This window comes from Neophocaena asiaeorientalis, unplaced genomic scaffold (assembly GCF_003031525.2).
Source record: "Neophocaena asiaeorientalis asiaeorientalis breed wild unplaced genomic scaffold, Neophocaena_asiaeorientalis_V1.1 scaffold230, whole genome shotgun sequence".
NCBI lineage: Eukaryota > Metazoa > Chordata > Mammalia > Artiodactyla > Phocoenidae > Neophocaena > Neophocaena asiaeorientalis.
In genome coordinates, this window is record NW_020175186.1 from 690,773 (window position 1) to 709,424 (window position 18,652).

General features: G+C 37.5%; 1 protein-coding gene across 4 annotated transcripts in view; it reads right to left on the reverse strand.

Annotated features, from left to right (window-relative positions):
* Window positions 1–18,652, reverse strand: part of TSG101 (tumor susceptibility 101) — a 51,905-nt gene that overhangs the window by 16,529 nt on the left and 16,724 nt on the right. For 2 of the 4 annotated variants that reach the window (XM_024764699.1, XM_024764698.1), the window contains exons 5-8: window positions 12,890–13,016; window positions 12,699–12,791; window positions 9,110–9,176; window positions 3,755–3,846 (exon numbers count right to left, since the gene is read on the reverse strand). In XM_024764699.1, coding sequence (XP_024620467.1) covers window positions 3,755–3,846; window positions 9,110–9,176; window positions 12,699–12,791; window positions 12,890–13,016 — 379 coding nt within the window. The remainder of the gene's footprint in view (window positions 1–3,754; window positions 3,847–9,109; window positions 9,177–12,698; window positions 12,792–12,889; window positions 13,017–18,652) is intronic. The other 2 variants (XM_024764701.1, XM_024764700.1) reach the window with 1 other exon arrangement.

Consider the following 18,652-nt stretch of genomic DNA (forward strand, 5'->3'; position numbering starts at 1 on the left):
CAAGTCAGCTGCTCCTTTAACCCCGTCCTGTGTGAGCGAAGAACAGATGCCCTCCGGCGACCTACACGCAGAGGCGGGGCCAAATGCGAAGCTGAGCCCCTGGGAGCTGTGAGAACAAAGAATAGAAAGGGAAATCACTCCCAGCAGCCTCAGAAGCAGCCGATTAAAGCTCTACAATCAATTTGATGTACCTGCATCTGTGAAATACATGAATAGACAACGAATCATCCCAAATTAAGGAGGTGGACTTTGAAGGCAACATTTATGATTTTTTTTCCCCTTTCCCTTTTTCTGTGAGTGTGTATGTGTATGCTTCTCTGTGAGATTTTGTCTGTATAGCTTTGCTTCCACCATTTGTCCTAGGGCTCTATCCGTCCCTTTTTATTTTTTCTCTTAATAATTTTTTATTTTAATAACTTTATTTTACTTTATCATCATTCTTTCCTTCCTTCCCTCCTTTAGACAATGAGTCATCACAAATTGAGGAGGTGGACTTTGAGAGCAAGATTTATTATATTTTCCCCCTTTTCCTCTTTTTGTGACTGTGTATGCTTCTGTGTGAAATTTTGTCTGTATACCTTTGCTTCCACCATTTGTCCTAGGGCTCTATCCGTCCCTTTTTATTTTTTCTCTTAATAATTTTTTATTTTAATAACTTTATTATAAAAGTCAGAGAGAGACAAATACCGAATGCTAACATATATATATGGAATTTAAGAAAAAAAAATGTCATGAAGAACCTAGGGGTAAGACAGGAATAAAGACACAGACCTACTAGATAATGGGCTTGAGGATATGGGGAGGGGGAAGGGTAAGCTGTGACAAAACGAGAGAGAGGCATGGACATATATTCACTACCAAACGTAAGGTAGATAGCTAGTGCAAAGCAGCCGTATAGCACAGGGAGATCAGCTCGGTGCTTTGTGATCGCCTGGAGGGGTGGGATAGGGATAGTGGGAGAGAGGGAGATGCAAGAGGGAAGAGGTATGGGAACATATGTATATGTATAACTGATTCACTTTGTTATAAAGCAGAAACTCACACACCATTGTAAAGCAATTATACCCCAATAAAGATGTTAAGAAAATAAATAAAATAAAATGTACCATGTTCCCCATATTCCTATTTTTTTTTATGTATGGATATCATCTATTCTAAGTTATAAAATGCTTCATATCTATTGTAGTGAAATGAGTTAACATAAAAAAGATCTTTAGGAACTGAGGTTCTCTACAAATCAAATACTATCGTCTCAGTGAGAAACAGGGTAACAAATAACACTATTCCTATTTTACTGATGATGCCTGAGCCATATGGAGAAATTAACAACATTTAGTGTGTTTTGCCTGTGGATTAATGATCTCCCATCATCAGGTTTCTAACTCAAGCATTTAAATTACATTGTTAAAAAAAGAGCTATATTACAGAAGGATGAGAACATTTTTAAAAAACAAAACCATTGCCACTAGAATCTCAATAAGTAGAACATATCAATGACAAAAACAGCTGAAGAAAATGCTCTTTTTGGGGGAAGGGGAGATATTTACAGCAGATCTCAGGATGCTTACAATTGATCAGAAAATGTAACAGAAAAGTAAACTTCACAAGATTCTACATTCAGACACTCAATAAAATATTTAGGTGAACTTCTATATATCAAGCACTGTTCTACATGTTGGGCATGTGTGTATACGTGTGCGGGGTTGGTGATGGGAGTAGATTGGTCAGGGTAGGCCTGACTGCTCCACACAAAGGAAACAGGTAGTGGACGAATCCTAAAACAGAAGAGTAGTAGGAGATGAGTTCAGAGAGGTAACAGGGGGAGGAAAGCAGGATCACATAGGGCCTTCTAAGCTTCAGAAATTTGGATTGAACGCTGAGTGAAATGGGAAGACAATGGAAGGTTCTGAGTAGAGGAGTGATATAATTTATTTATCTTTTAATAGGATCATTCTGGCTGTTGTGTTAAAAACAGATGTAGGGATTAAGGAAAGAAGAAGGCTTTTTAGGAGGCTTTTGAAGTAAATTAGATGAAAGATAACGGTGACTTAGATCAGCACTGGATGTGATCAGATTCTATATGTATTTTGAAGATAATTGGTTCTTGATGAAGAATCAAGGATGACACCAAAGTTAGAGTATTGAGTAGGTATCACTGGAGGTGGGAAAGCATCATAGAAAGATTGAGAGTTTAATTTTGGTCACATTGAGTTTGAAATGTCTATTAAATATCCAAATGGAGATATTGAGAAGGGAGCTAGATATAAGAATCTGGAATTCTGGAGAGTGGTGTAAGTTGGAAAGAAATTTGGGAAGTGTGGACACAGAAATGGTATTTAAAGCTATGAGATTGGTAGAGATCACCAGGAGAGTGAGTATAGAGAATGCCAAGGACTGAGCCAGGGGGCATTCCAATATTAAGAAAAGGAGGGACTTATAAGGGAGACTGAGCATGAGTACCAGTGATATGGGAGGAAAAACAAGTGAGTCTGGGGTCTTAGAAAGCAAGAGAGGAAAGTGTATCAAGGAGATACAACTCTCAAATACTGCTGACAAGCCAAGTAAGTGGAGACTATTTAATTGGCCATTGGATTTAACATCATAAAGGTCAATGGTGACCTTGAGAGAAGCAGCTTAGTGGAAGGACATGAGGGAAATCCCACATGGAGTGGTTCAAGAGCGAAAGGAAGAAGAGGAATTGAAGCTAATGAGTACGGATAATTGTTTCAAGGAGTTTTGCTGTAAAGGGGAATGAAGAAATGGAATACTGGTGGCAGGGAAAGGGAAATTAAGAGGAGGATTTTTAAAGGTTTTTAGGGTATATTTTGGGTGCTGATGAGAGCAACCCAGTAGAGAACAAAAGCTGATGATGAGAGGGGAAACTGCTGAAATGATGTCCCTGAGTAAATTACAGAGGATAAAACCTAGTGGGTAGAAATAATGATCTGTGGTAACAGGGAGAAGGCAGATATATATGGTAGGGGCAGACAGTCATGTAGAGGGGTGGGGGTCTGTAGAAGTTGTTGTATTGCTTTCATTTTCTCAACTGTAGAAAATTATATTTCAGGTAACTCTACTAATAAGCAACATAAAAAACCAAGAACTACTGGTCTGCAATAATTTGTCTTACTTGATCCACCCATATTTCCCAATGGTGCTTTCTTCTAAAGATGCTCTTCTGTTTTTACATATAACCAGGCTAGGAAAACCTAAGTATCCGTTAATAGTTCAACACACATTAATGTTCACCAATAAATATGTGAAACACAGGAAAGAGTGATAAGAGTCAATCAAATTTACTTTTATGCCCTGGTAGAAGGCTCATTTATATGATGATAAATCATTTCAAGTTTTAGAGTACAGAACACTGATCATTAAGAGTTTTTGCTCTAAAAAGAAAGAGTATTCTAACATTTCACATGTAAAAGTGAAATGGGGGGAGGTGTGATAAAACTGATGATATTTAAGGGTACAAATTTATAACGAGTAGTAAGCAAGCCATAGAGATCTAATGCGCAGTATGATGGATATAGACAATAATACTGTATGATAATTATGTAATGTAATAAATACCGCTATAATGCAATCATATTACAATATATAAATCTATCAAAGTAACAGACTGTACTCCTTAAACTTACACAATGTTACATATCAAACTTATTCAATAAAAAACAAAAGTGAAATGCACTTTTCACAACAGGAGACTCTGACTTTCCTTATGTGGAGAAATACAGTTTTGAACGGTACTTACCAACAGTGGTCACAGGAGGCTGGGAAGGGTACTGGGAACTTGTGGTGGCAGGATACTGACTGCCAGGTGGGTAAGGACAGCCTGGGTAACCACTAAAGAAAAGAACATAACATATTAAATGTTAAGATGACCCAACTCTACAGTATCTTTAAGAACCCCATTCAGGGGACATCCCTGGCAGTCCAGTGGTTAAGACTTCACCTTCCAATGCAGGGGGTGTGGGTTCAATCCCTGGTCGGAGAGCTAAGATTCCACAGGCCTCGTGGCCAAAAAACCAAAAAACATTTAAAATAACCCAGAAGCAATACTGTAACAAATTCAATAAAGACTTAAAACAAACAAACAAATCCACCCCATTCAGGAGGCTAAGCTTGATATTTCATTGTCTTACCAGTTAATAACTTTACAGTTTTAGAGCTACAGGTGTCTATTCAAGCAAAGCTCCACAAAAATTCCATTAATGACACTGGATTTACTCTTAAAGTAAATGATTAAAATACTCTTGCTTCGCCCTGGTTTTTTTTTTTTTGCTGCGGCATGCGGGATCTTAGTTCCCTGACCAGGGATCGAACCCGTGCCCTCTACAGTGGAAGCACAGAGTCTTAAACACTGGACCACCAGGGAAGTCCCTTGGCCCTGGTTATTTGAGGGTCACCTTCACAGTAGCAGAAAGTAACTCGAGTTTTTCTAAGGGCAGTCCAACAGTATCAGAACTGAGAGCAACAAATATTTTGTGAGAACTTTTCCATTCTGATTTCCTAGCATACAGGGAAATAATATTATTTAATTTTTACCTGTGGTTCATTGATAACCTTTTTGAATGTCTGATCTGAAAATACTCCTCTTGAGATAATGTTTTTAAAGCTTCCTCTTCACTCTAAGGAAAGTTTGTGTCATTCCTGTATTCACATCAGAGTTGGAAGAAACTTTCCTTAGAAGTACTGTCCTCCAATCTCCTATCCAACATTGTTTCATAAATATCATTTACAATATCCCTGACAAATGGTCATCTTTCTCTACTGAACACTAACTGCATTTTGACACAGTAACCTCTAATTAATGGTCCTAAATTTGCACTCTGTAAGATCACTTGCATATTAGAAAACTTCTAACATTTTTCCCCTCAGTCTTCTCTTTTTCAGGTGAAATATTTTTAATTCCTTCAACCATTCTTCACAGCTCTGATTTTCAGATCTAATCACTTTCCTCTGAATGATCACTCATTTGGCAGTGTTTCCCTTATAATGGAGAAGAAAAGGAACAGGATGATTACTATAGCTACCTGTTAGTTGAACAATCAATTTTGATGAATCCTATTTTATCTACAATTGTCAGATCTATGACATTTGCAATTCTGATTAACATGCCTTCTATGAGTCCATTAAAATTACTGACTAAAAAGACCCAGCCCAGAGTCCCGGAGCAAGAGCTCTAAGTTCATAGTCAGTAATCCTTTTATAGGGCAGTGGCTCAAAGATTCTCTCCTATGTGTACTACTAATTCACACTTCATAACCTGTCACCAACAAAAAAGTTTTGTGTGTAACTTGTTGAGGATTCAATGTAATCATGATACTCTTATCGATTAGTATAAAAGTAAAATGAAAAAAGAAAAAGGTTAAGCATTTCTGTTCCCAGTGGACACATGCTGAATGCTATTACACAGTACTTTTGTTCTAGTCTCTCTAGTAATCCATGCTGCAAGGAAACAATGTCAATCTTATTCAAATTTCTGAATCTACCTTTTTGAACACTGGAATAAATTTGCTTTTCCTGGAGTTCCTCCCATTTTGCATACTTTTTCAAGGACAATCTGTGATTTTATTGCTGAATTTTTCAGTAAGTGGTATAAAACTCTTCTAGGCCTACAGATATTAAATTCAGAGAACTCCCTGTCTCTTTATTTAGTTTGCTTAATTTCTCCTTCGTAGTTATTCTCTATGTTCAGGGTTAACAACTTTTCTTGAGTAAAAAAATAATTTAGTAGTACTATTTTCTGTCTTTGTACATTATTAAACAATTTGCCCTATGTAGGAAATCTTTTTCAGATTTTTAAGAGCCCTTTTGGACTAAGTGTATTTAAAAAGAATTTTCCAACACTCTTATATTCCTTTTTCTTTATGTGCCCCTTCAAAATTTACTATTTATTCTATTTAAAGCACTGTTTTCAAGTGCTTGAGGCAGGAGCTAAAGTATGACTCCATCTCCTCCTCAAGATACTAATAATCAAAATAGGGCAAGATCCCTGTAAACAATCCTGATAGGATAAAGAAAACAATAAATGCTTAATAAAAGTTCAGGAAATGTATACAGTTGATCCTTGAACAATATGGGTTTGAACTGTGCTGGTTCACTTATATGCAGATTTTTTTCACTAAATACATACTAGACTACTATACAAGCCACAGTGGGTTGAATCTGAGGATGCGAAACCTCAGATATGACAGAGAGGCCCGACTATAAAGTTATACTTGGATTTTCAACTGCAAGGAGGGTCGACACCCCTAGCCCCCCGACCTCCCCCTGATGTTCAAGAGTCAACTGTAGTGGAAAATCAATACCAGCTAGAGGAGATCAGAGAAGGTTTGGGGAGATCTGTAATACCTATGAAAGTTGCACCTTTATTAAAACTCTTCAGGGGCTTCCCTGGTGGTGCAGTGGTTAGGAATCCACCTGCCAATGCAAGGGACACGGGTTCGAGCCCTGCTCCGGGAGGATCCCACATGCCGCGGAGCAGCTAAGCCCTTGTGCCACAGCTGCTGGGCCTGCGCTCTGGAGCCCATGAGCCACAACCACTGAAGCCCGCGCACCTAGAGCCCGTGCTCCGCAACAAGAGAGGCCGCCACAATGAGAAGCCTGCGCACCACAAAGAAGAGGAGACCCCGCTCTCTGTAACTAGAGAAAGCCCACGCGCAGAAATGAAGACCCAACACAGCCAAAAATAATAAATTAAAAAAAACAAAAACTCTTTAGTCCTCCTACTCATAACCCTAAATTCTCCAGCCATATTAGAGTGTTTCCTTATTCTTTCCTGGGATTTTTTTTGGCTTTCACACCTATGATTACATAAAATTGAGTGGGCTGAACTTAATAACCGGTAAGTTTCCTCTGATATAAATTGCTGTTTGCTGTTTGCTGCTCCCTCCACCTCTAAATACTTACTTTTCTTTTAAACCAGTTCCTTCATTTATGAAGCTATCTCTAAGCTCCCACCTCCAAACAGATGTGACCTCTCCTTTAAAGCTGTTTATCACAGCACTTAACATTTTCTGTCTTTTCTGATATCACAAACTGTTTTCTAATAATACATGCTTGCTAGTACATATACCAAAACTGGAACAACTATCCTTGACATACCTTTTAGTTTCCTTGTATACATGCTGCAAGGTGCTAAATAAAACTTTCAAAAGATCTTAAAATTTTAAAGAGACCTTAGAGATCATCTAGTCCAACTTTCCACAGCAAGAATAAATATTCTCATAGTCACTGTTGTAAAATAAAGATTCTTGAATCACTGATTCACCAATTCTCCTTTAGGATAAAGCGAGAAGAGAAAGAGGTTCTGAGGCTCTTCTGCCAAGACCTTGCATATGCAGAAGGATACAGACAGTAATGTGGGTACGGTTACCCTTAACAACTCATTAGCCTGTCACGAGATTAAAAGTTACATTTCAAAAACCCCCCCCCAAAACACCGCATCAAATCTTTGAAAAATAGCTACCTCAAAAAGGAACTTCTGGGCTTCCCTGGTGGCACAGTGGTTAAGAATCCGCCTGCCAATGCAGGGGACATGGGTTCGAGCAAATAAATTTTTTTAAAAAAGGAACTTCTTACAAATAACCTCACAAAAGACACTTTTTTTTTTTTCGCGGTACACAGGCCTCTCTCTGTTGTGGCCTCTCCCGTTGCGGAGCACAGGCTCCGGACACACAGGCTCAGCGGCCATGGCTCACGGGCCTAGCCACTCTGCAGCATGTGGGATCTTCCCCGACCGGGGCACGAACCCGTGTCCCCTGCATCAGCAGGCGGACTCTCAACAACTGCACCACCAGGGAAGCCCACAAAAGACACTTTTAAGGTTATGTAAAATGAGTAAGATTTACATTTCTGTCAATATTTTCAGCCTTCATTTTTATCTACAAGTTTCTCTGAAGTGGCTTCATTGTTCAGAAGTCCATTTCCTTATTGTGCTTCTAATAACCATTCCCTATATGCCCAAAGTTCCTTCTTACTAGCAACTGTTCATTATAACAGCTTGTAATTTCAAGGCTTCAGATAGAATTCCATTTCTAGAACTTAATCAGAAAATTAAAGGCCTCAAGAAATCTAAAACTTACAACTTGTTTATATATAACAATCATAGGAATCTTTCTCTCTTGTCTCTGACAGATGTTCATCTAGTCTGCTTACCCAGATAAATGTGACAGAATACTTACTACCTTATAAAGCTAGTTCTTGAAATTAAGAAAGGCCCCCAAATAAATGTTTGCTAAATTTAACTTATAAGATCCTGCATATTATATATGTATATACATATATTTATTTATGGCAGGTGTTCTGGAATTCTAGCTGCATTTATCTGTGAGGTTCTATGGAGCTAAGAAGAGTTAGCAGGGTTAAAATTTTTTTGTTAATTTCGAGTAGCTGGAAAATTTCATCTAGGCACCAAGTATATGCCAGTCTTGCATTCTAAGTTAGCCCCAAGACCACCTTTGGAAAGTACTCCTAGATTACCCCTGGAACAGGTGCACATTTAAAACATGGATTAATAATTATTTCTTATCAATTTTCTAGTATGTATTATTCATAGACTGATTTCACTATTAATTTAACTTACCTGTTATGTTATTAACATATGGATAATAAAGGTTGGTAGTACGTGTAGTCTGTGAACTGAATAAATATGCGGATGAGACTGACCCCATCATATGCACCATTAATTCACTCCCTGTAGTTTATAGAAAAGGTCAGTTTTTTAAAAAGGATATTAAAATATTTTTCTCCATGGCTGAGGTCATCATAATTAGTATTCCATTAATCTTTCAGCCATTTACACTGGATATACAGAGTTCTTAAAAGGAGAGAAACAAGGATTTCAAGGTACAAAACTAATCAAGATTATTGTCATTTCCCCACCCCTTTCCTCTCTCTAAATAGAATGGAGCTGCATTTCTCTAAATGGAAAAAACTCCTCTTGAACTATGTATATACCATAAAATTTCAGCAATAAACTGAGTTTTACCTTCCATTAAATTGTAACCATTTTCATTTTAATGCCCTAGTTAGCACCCATTATTTTTATTCTAGATCTAATAGAATTTCTAATACAATTATTCAAAAGATAATTTTTCATTACCTGGGATTGGGAGGGTATCCGGATGGGTATGCAGAAATTCCACTTGGCATGCCTGGCATGTAGGAAGCTAAAAATAATTTTTAATATTTTAAAATAGTATGCATAGTCCTGGATATATAGGGTATCAAATAAGACACACATCACCATCAAACCACAGCAAAATTTCATACAGTTAAAGAATTCAAATCTCAGCACCAAAAACAAAGCACTCCAGCCATATTAGTTCTTCACTGCAACTAATAAATATCTTCAAACCACATAACTCTAAAAGCATTAAACGTGACAATTCCAACAAGGATTAACTGGCGAACAGGTCAACCTGGTCAGCTCTTCAAGCTCTCAACGAGTCTATAACCTGAGACAGGAGCCAATTCAGTTTGGAATTTAGAGGAAGGTAAATGTGCCCTCCTCTGGTCCAAGGTCAGCTTCGTAGAAAGTGACCTCTTTATTATATCTAAGATATCTTTTGATATTTCTTGCAAGATTATGTTGACCGATTAGCACAGCTGGTTTTGTTGGCTTGACTGAGGACTTTAAACGACTTCAAATTACTACAAGAAGTCCTAAACAAAACTTATATTCAGCCAGACTGGTTAAAACAAACAAAAGCTTGGAAATACTAGGTGGAAAAAGGTTCAAATCTAGCAAGCATAAAGAATGCTTTATATATATTTTAAAGAGAACACTAATGACAAAGAACTAGTCAGTGATGCCAAGAGGCTAACCAACATAAAGGAAGAAAAAGAGAAGAAGTTAATCTTGGCCTTAACTGGAAACAACTTGTCTGAGAATCAAATTAACCTCAGTGAAATCTTTCTCACTGAATATAATTAGCCCTTAATCCAATCAATAAATATGTTAATGCCTTTCTGTGAAAGGCACTGGATTAAAAAAAAGAAAGAAAGAAAGAAAGAATTCCTGGCCTCAAGTTGCTTATGGTCTAGTGAAGGAGATAAACACGAAAAGAATAAAAATACAGAGTGATAAGTGTCATGACAGGGGAAGTACAGAGTGATATATATGGGATCATACAGGAGGTAGCTAATTAAATGTAGGAGGTGGGGGTAAACAAGAGTGATCTAGTAGATGAATGGTACACAAAGGCTTAAAGAGAGAAGTGGAACACTTAAGAAATAAAGTTTTAGAGCACATAATGCAAGTGGATGGGAGAAGTATGCTGGGCTCTGACTAAGGGCCTTAAATGTCTTTATCAGAGTTGCTGAGCTTACATCCCCAAGTATCAGTGTTCATAGTCTTCTTGTTAGGATGAATCTATAGATGTCATAAGTAAATTTTTTCTTAAGTATAATTAAGCTAAGGATGATGTTCAGTGCTATTTCATAAAGGGAAAAATACCTCCCAAAAGGTCATAATTGCTAGATCTCATAAAACATTTCTTCTTCCTGGGCCAAAACATAGTCGATCTTTATGAACATCAAAAGATGAGGCCACTATTAGGTGTCAGCAACATATATAGTCAATTACTAGTTTCTCTCCCCATTCTAGTTTCTCTTAAACACATATAAACTACGACTTCACAGTTATAAGCAATTTCCTCATAATTATAGGCAATTTTCCTTTCTAAGGTTCTGAAAAGCTAGTAATTTGACCAAAATCTCCAAATTTTGATTTTGGGAAACAACAAAAGTTGAGTCCAAGACTGGTAAGGAAACAGATAATGAAGTGAAGTAATTTCAGAGCCAGAATAAAATGGAATACAAATAAGCATAATATATGGGGTTATTATAAGGATTAAATAAGAACTAATATGAAGTACTTAGCTGTGTCTCATAGTCACCACTGAATAGATTATTACTGTTAGTTGTCAAAAAATGAGGTTTGGGCACAACACTTTTTTAGTGCGACTTATAGCTAGCTCAAAAGTCTTCCTAAAACCAGAGATCAAAAATGTTTACAGTAGGGCTTCCCTGGTGGCGCAGTGGTTGAGAACTGCCTGCTAACGTAGGGGACACAGGTTCGAGCCTGGTCTGGGAGGATCCCACATGCCACGGAGCAACTAGGCCCGTGAGCCACAACTACTGAGCCTGCGCGTCTGGAGCCTGTGCTCCGCCACAAGAGACGCCGCTATAGTGAAAGGCCCGTGCACTGCGATGAAGAGTGGCCCCCGCTTGCCACAACTAGAGAAAGCCCTCGCACAGAAACAAAGACCCAACACAGCAAAATAAATAAATTAATAAACTCCTACCCCCAACATCTTCTTTAAAAAAAAAAATGTTTACAGTAACGATGATGATGATGATGATGATGATAATAATAATAGAAGTATATAATTTCTTAACTAGAAGATCGGATTTAAGTATGGATCCAAATTTCTGGGCTGTTCCTTGATGTGTGGGTGTAGGACGGAATTCAGACTTTCATTTCTTTGCAGTCATACATAACAATAATGAATATCATTTAAATGTATAAAAAGTATTAAAACTGTAATGGACAGACAATAAGTTGTCTCTTTTAGTAATTTACTTATATTAGCTCTATATTGTTTAATGTGATTTATAGTGAGTGAATGCAAAATGGAAGTGTAATAGTGATCTCTTTAGTGAGGTCTCTTTCTTGAATGCTGCACTTCCAATGTTAACATAAAACTAAAAGAAATTTAGGAAAAAAATGTTGCTTAGGGGACTAACATTCTGAAAAGGTTACCTTTATCTTAAGTGGTCACTGGCTATGTTATTTGAGCAAATAAATATGAACGATGATCTAGGAAATATTTTGCATTTCAACATTAGATGGGCAAGATAATCTAACCTTGGATATTAAAGTCAACAGAATTTATTAAGATGAAAACAAATTTCTGATCCAAAAGAATCCCTAGAATCTTTATTAAAAGAGCAACAAAATGCTACAGCCAAGCTTATTCTGGGAAAGCAGAGAAGGAAAAGGAAATGGATTCAGAAAGTTCTGTTAGATTCCCATTCAGCTTGTTAGTCAAGATGCTCCTCAAGGCAGAATGGATTAAAAAGGAAGATGATAATTTTCAGTGGGAGGAAAATGAAAGCTCACATAATCTAACTTATAAGATAAATTAAGTCTGGTTAATTATCTTAAACAAAATTTGTTTTAAAAAAAATCACAGCTCAAAACACAATGAACAGGTTTAGTAACGTCAAAACAAGTAAGTACAACCAACTCTCAATTATCCAGGGTGATTTTAAAGTACCAGTAAGAATTATTTTTGAAAAACCCAGAAATAACAGAGATAATGTACACCTGTTAGGGGAGAACTGATATTGACTCCATGCCCCCACCCTCTCCACTCAAAGTAAAATCATGAATTGGTTGTACTCAAGAGAAGAAAGCTGAGAGCTAGATGTCCATTGTGTACACCCAGAATAGCTGAACGTGATGTGAATGATATAGTTTATAATTGATTCTTATCTATAGCACTGATCCTGGAGTTGCAAACAAAAGGTCGTCAGATTGCCTTTCAAGTTGTATCTACTTCCAAACGGATCAAATAAAGCTATTCCATGGCATGCATAATTTAAAAAAAAATTCCAGCTCTATTCCAGCATTCTTTCTCCTCCATTTTGGAATCCAGCACACCCATAGTTAGATTTCTACCCACAAACGAAAGCCCAAATGCCAGTCTTTGTTGAGAATCTGTACATGCAGATGTGGGGCCTCAGAATACCTCCAAAAAATCGACTAACTTGATAAGCTAAAAAGCAAATTGAAGTCATCAAAAAAAATATTTTTACAAGATTTTGTTTTCTTTCGTTTATATGAGTTTAAAAATCAAATCTCAGTTCTACTTACTGTTTGGTGGCCCTGTTGCCTGGTATGGTGGATAGGATGCTGAAATAGTAGCACGAGAAAAGACTGGAGGTTCTTCTCCAAACACCACAATCATAACTTGAATAAGCCCCAACAAGTCTGACTGTGGCTAAAAATGGAAAACAAATTTAAGTCATTTACAGATTTACTTTTTGGCAATAAGAAAAAGTTTGGCCATTTCTTATCTGTTTTCAACTTAGCTCGACAATTTCCTTTGTAGGACCCCAAACATGAAAATTCCATTTAATTAATTTAATACAGCTAGGTGATTTCTACTTATTATTTATGTGTAGCAAGGCTGCTACTTCATGTATATAAAAACAGCACTAGCCAAAGCAGTATATTGCAAAATTCAGATGGTATTGTTCTTCATTTGACTTCATACAGCTAACCAAAATTTATTATATTTCCAGTGGACAAATTAAGGATGCTGGTACGGTATAAACTCAGTGATGGATGTAAGCAGTAGTCACAAATATTATTTAAGGCCTTTAAAAGATAACAATGTTACCTTGGAAACACATGTTCCTAGATTAATTTTTATTAAAGATAGTATTACGAACTCTGAAATTATAAGTAGACTCCATTTTAGAAATCACTAGATTGTTGTACAAAAGATATAAATTATTAAAGGATCTTTCCTTCCAATACCATAGTTACAAAGAGAGTGCCTGTACCCCATAAAGGCTGCTAAACTTTTTTCTCAAGTACCTATTGATCACTAATTTAAGACAAACTATGCTAGGCAAAGTTGTTCAAACTGACTTATCTGATGGTTGTTTTCACCCATTATATTCTGTGTATATCTCACCTCACACACTTCATTCATTAGTTCATCAGGTTCTGAAGGATTACTCAATTATCTTGATCAGTTAATCATCTTCATAACTTCCCTTCTCCTGACAGAAGAGCTTACTAGCAGCTTTCAACTTTCCAAAGCACCAATTTTGTTCCATTCTGTCCCAACGTATGGACAGTGACAATAGATAACATTTCAGAAAGCTTCTTATGAAAACCTGCTGATTCTCACTATTCCAATACCCTTCTTATGTTTGTCTGTAAACTGACACGCTGAGACAGGGAGTAAACATGTACAGTATCTGTGTAGCACCAAGAAGTGTAGGCTGGAGATTATGGCTGGTGTGTGTGTGGGGTTGCTATTGAGAATCACACAATTTAATCTCTTGTTAATTATTTAGTCCAACAAAACTCCCTAACTAAATCATAAAATGATTTTAAAATCATGCACTTTAAAAATTGAGATAATTCACGTACCATAAAATTTACCATCTAAAGGTGTATAGTTCAGGACTTCCCTGGTGGTACAGTGGTTAAGAATCTGCCTGCCAATGCAGGGGACATGGGTTCGATCCCTGGTCCGGGAAGATCCCACATGCGACAGAGCAACTAAGCCCATGTGCCACAACTACTGAGCCTGCACTCTAGAGCCTGAGAGCCACAACTGCTGAGCCCAAGCACCACAACTGTGGAAGCCCACGCACCCTAGAGCCCATGTGCTGCAACAAGAGAAGCCACCATGATGAGAAGCCTGTGCACCACAAAGAGTAGCCCCCACTCGCCACAGCTAGAGAAAGCCCGCGTGCAGCAACAAAGACCCAATGCAGCCAAGAATTAAAAAAAAAAAAAAAAGGTGTATAGTTCAGTGGTTTTTCTCTATCACCACTGTCTAATTCCAGAATATTGTTATCATCCTCAAAAGAAATCTATCCCTATTAGTGATCACTTGCAATTTCCCCCTCCCCTCAGCTCCTGGCAACCACAAATCTATTTTGTCATTGCATTTGCCTATTCTGGACATTTCATGTAAATGGAATCATACAATTCGTGTCTGGCTTTTTTCACCTAGCATAATATTTTCAAAGGTTAACCCATGTTTGTAGTATGAATCAGTACTCCATTTATACAGTCTTATAACCATAGTTTTGTCAAAACAAATTTTATTTTAATTCTTTACCATACCATTCCTTTCACATTAAAGTCTTTGAAGGAAGGAAAATTAATCGTTAACACCTATTTCCAGGCCTATTATAAAGCAACAGGTCATGAATATTTCAGAATGACAAATGACTAATTCAGAATGATACAGGATACAAAAAACGTAGCAAGAATGTTAGTTTATTTTAGCTCAAACACCTAAGGGTCAACTGAAACATATAATATCTTTATAAAACTTTTTTCCTATTGAAAACCCTGAAAACTTGAAGAGCAAAATTGCTTTCTTCTCTATCCCTTTTTGTTTGCTTTTCCAGCAAGCAATAAAAAGGTCAGATTTTACATTCTAAGCAGTATATGATACATGTTCAGGATTAGGATTAATAAGCAATTGAATTAGTAAGATCAAGACAAATGAGAGCAGCCCTAGCTCATGTTCTGTGCCATGCTAGATTACTGCAATAGCCTTCTGTGCAGGTTCTAGTTTTACTTACTGATTATGACTGAGAGAATTTTCTATAAAAGTTCACGCTCCCCTCCCATTATACAGAGTTGTTGCTGAGAATCAGTTGCTTAGGCAGAAACTACATTTTCCAGTCCTTTTTGCAACTAGTTTTTACCAGTGGACCATAAGCAGAAGAGATTTAACTTTTAAGCCAAGGTGCACAAGAAGGAGGGCCACCAATCTCTTTGCTTGTCTTCCTTGATGCGGAGGACTCTGGAGCCCCGGGAGATGGTGGCACAACAAACTGGAAAGCGCCTGGTCCCTGAAGCTCAAGTTAGGGAAAGCTGCCTGCCAGTGAGGCAGACTCCCAGTGGACTACTATGTGAGCAAGAAATTTCCAGCATTAAGTCTCTAGTATTTGGGGTTTTATGTTTTAGAGCAGCTAGTGATTTTCAGTCAGAAAGCTAATTAATGTATTTATCTAGTACACTTCAGACATTATACCTAACAATCATTGCATTTAATGCCTTACTTTTGTTCAGAAATCTAAAATGACTCCCAGCTGCCTATTCAAGGATGAAGTCCTCAGCTAAAAATCAGGATCTTCCACGATATAACCTTGAATACCATACCAAAGTTAGCTACCCTTATGTCTTTTTTGTTAGATTTGTGGAATATAACATACATACAGAAATGTATAAAATGTATGTAACTTTAAAGAGTAACAATAAAGAAAATATTTGTGTAGCTATCATCCAACTTAAGAAATAGAAGATTGCCAGCAACTTACAAGTTCCTGACTGCATCCCCCTCTATTCTAGAGTTACCCACTTTTCTGACTTAGCAGATAATCATTCTTTTCTTTAAACTAAACTTTTCTAAACAGTATGTTTAATTTTTTCTGTTTCTGAACTTCATATGAATTAAATCAAACTGTGGATTCTATTGAGACTTATTTCAACAATGTAAGATACATTCCTATTAAAGAGTATAGTTATAAATTCATTTTAATTGCTGTATGGTGTTCCACTGAATGAATACACAACTTCTTTATTCACTCTCCTGTTGTTAACAGTCATATGGGTTGTATCCAGTCTTTGGTTATTCATGCTGCCATGAACATTCTTGTTCTGTTTCCTAGTATGTATGTGCAAGCGTTACTCGTTTTTTTTGGTTGCATTGGGTCTTCACTGCTGCACGCGGCCTTTCTCTAGTTGCAGCGAGCGGGGGCTACTCTTCGTTGCAGTGCGCAGGCTTCTCATTGTGGTGGCTTCTCTTGTTGCGGAGCACAGGCTCTAGGCATGCGGGCTTCAGTAGTTGTGGCTCATGGGCTCTCGAACACAGACTCAGCAGCTGTGGCACATGGGCTTAGTTGCTCCATGGCATGTGGGATCTTCCTGGACCAGGGCTCAAACCCGTGTCCCCTGCATTGGCAGGTGGATTCCCAACCACTGCGCCACCAGGGAAGCCCAAAAGGGTTACTCTTGTGCAGTAGTTATCAACTGGGGGTGCTATTTTTGTCTCCCAGTGGATATTTAGAAATGTCTAGAGACATTTTCAGTTGTCACAACTGTCATGCTACTGGCATCTTGTGGATGAAGGCCAGGGATCCTACATCCTATAATGAACAGAACAGCTCTCCCACAATAAAGAATTATCCGACCCACAATGCCAGTAGCACTGAGGTTGAGAAACCCTGCTCTAGTGTACATACCAAGGAGTGGAATTGCTAGGACATAGGGCATGGGCCCTTACAACTTTACTAGGTAATACCAAACTAATTTCCAGAGTAGTGCGTCAATTTTGCTCCCATCAGCAGCGTCTAAGAGTTCCCTTTGCTCCACATCCTCTCTAAGCCTTAGCGTTGTCAACTGGTAGTGCAAATTTAATGCACATGTAATGGTACCTCGTTATGGTCTTAATTTATATTTCCCTCACTACTAGCAGGATTAAACATCTTTCCATATGTTTACTGGCCATTAGGATTTCTCTTTTGTGAAGTACTTGTTCAAGAGTTTCATCTATTTTTCTATTGGGCTTCTTTCTTTTATTGATTCCCAAAAATTATTTTTATGTTCTGGACGTTACCCTGTGGGTGTTAAGTACTACAAGTATATTCTTTCAGTTTGTGGTTAGTCTTTTCAGTTTTTAATGTGTCTTTCATGAACAGAAGTTCTTAATCTGCATAAGCTCAAGGTAAAATTTAGTAGTCTTTTCCTTTATAGTAAAAGTTTTCCATCTTGTTAAAAAAAAACCTCACCTATTACAAGATCATGAAAGGCAGTCTCCTATATTATGTTTTAAAAGTCTTATTTTTTTGCCTTTCACAATCTACCTGAAATTGATTTTTGTATATTATACAAATAGGAATCTCACTGTCCCAACTCCATAACTGAAGTTAATCTTATCCCCACTTACCTGCTATAACACCACTGTTATACATCAAGTGTTTATGTATAGGCATACCTTTTCTTACTGTGCTTAGCTTTATTGTCCTTTGCAGATTCTGCAGTTTTTACAAATTGAAGGTCTGTGGCAATCCTGCGTTGTCACGTGATGGTTAACATTTTTTTTTTTTTTTTGTGGTACGTGGGCCTCTCACTGTTGTGGCCCTTCCCGTTGCCGTTGCGGAGGACAGGCTCCGGACGCCCAGGCTCAGCAGCCATGGCTCACGGGCCCAGCCACTCCGTGGCACGTGAGATCCTCCCGGACCGGGGCACAAACCCGCGTCCCCTGCATTGGCAGGCGGACTCCCAGCCACTGAGCCACCAGGGAAGCCCCATGGTTAACATTTTTTAATATTTTTTTAAATTTATTTTCTTGAAGTATAGTTGATTTTCAATGTTAATTTCTTCTGTACAGCAAAGTGATTCAGTTATACATATATATATTCTTTTTCATATTCTATTATGCTTTATTATAGGATACAATAAAGTATTTTTAATTAAGGTATGAATACTGTGTTTTTAGACATAACACTATTGCGCATTTAATAGACTACAGTATAGTGTAAACATAACGTTTACATGCATTGGGAAACCGTGCAATTTGTGTGACTCATTTTATCGCAACATTTTGCTTTACTGCAGTAGTCTGGAATTGAGTCCACAATATCTCCAAGGTATGTCTATATAGTGGATCTTTTCTCTGGGTTATTTATTATGTTCCATCTACCCACTGGAATATTTCTCTGACAATTCCATACCATCTTAATTACTAGTTTTCTAAAATGCATTTTGATACCTCTAAGGCAAGTCCCTTCCAGCTTACTCTTCTTGGCTATTATTAATATTTGCATTTCCATATAAACTTTGGATTCAGCTTATCAAGTTAACAAAATTAACAAA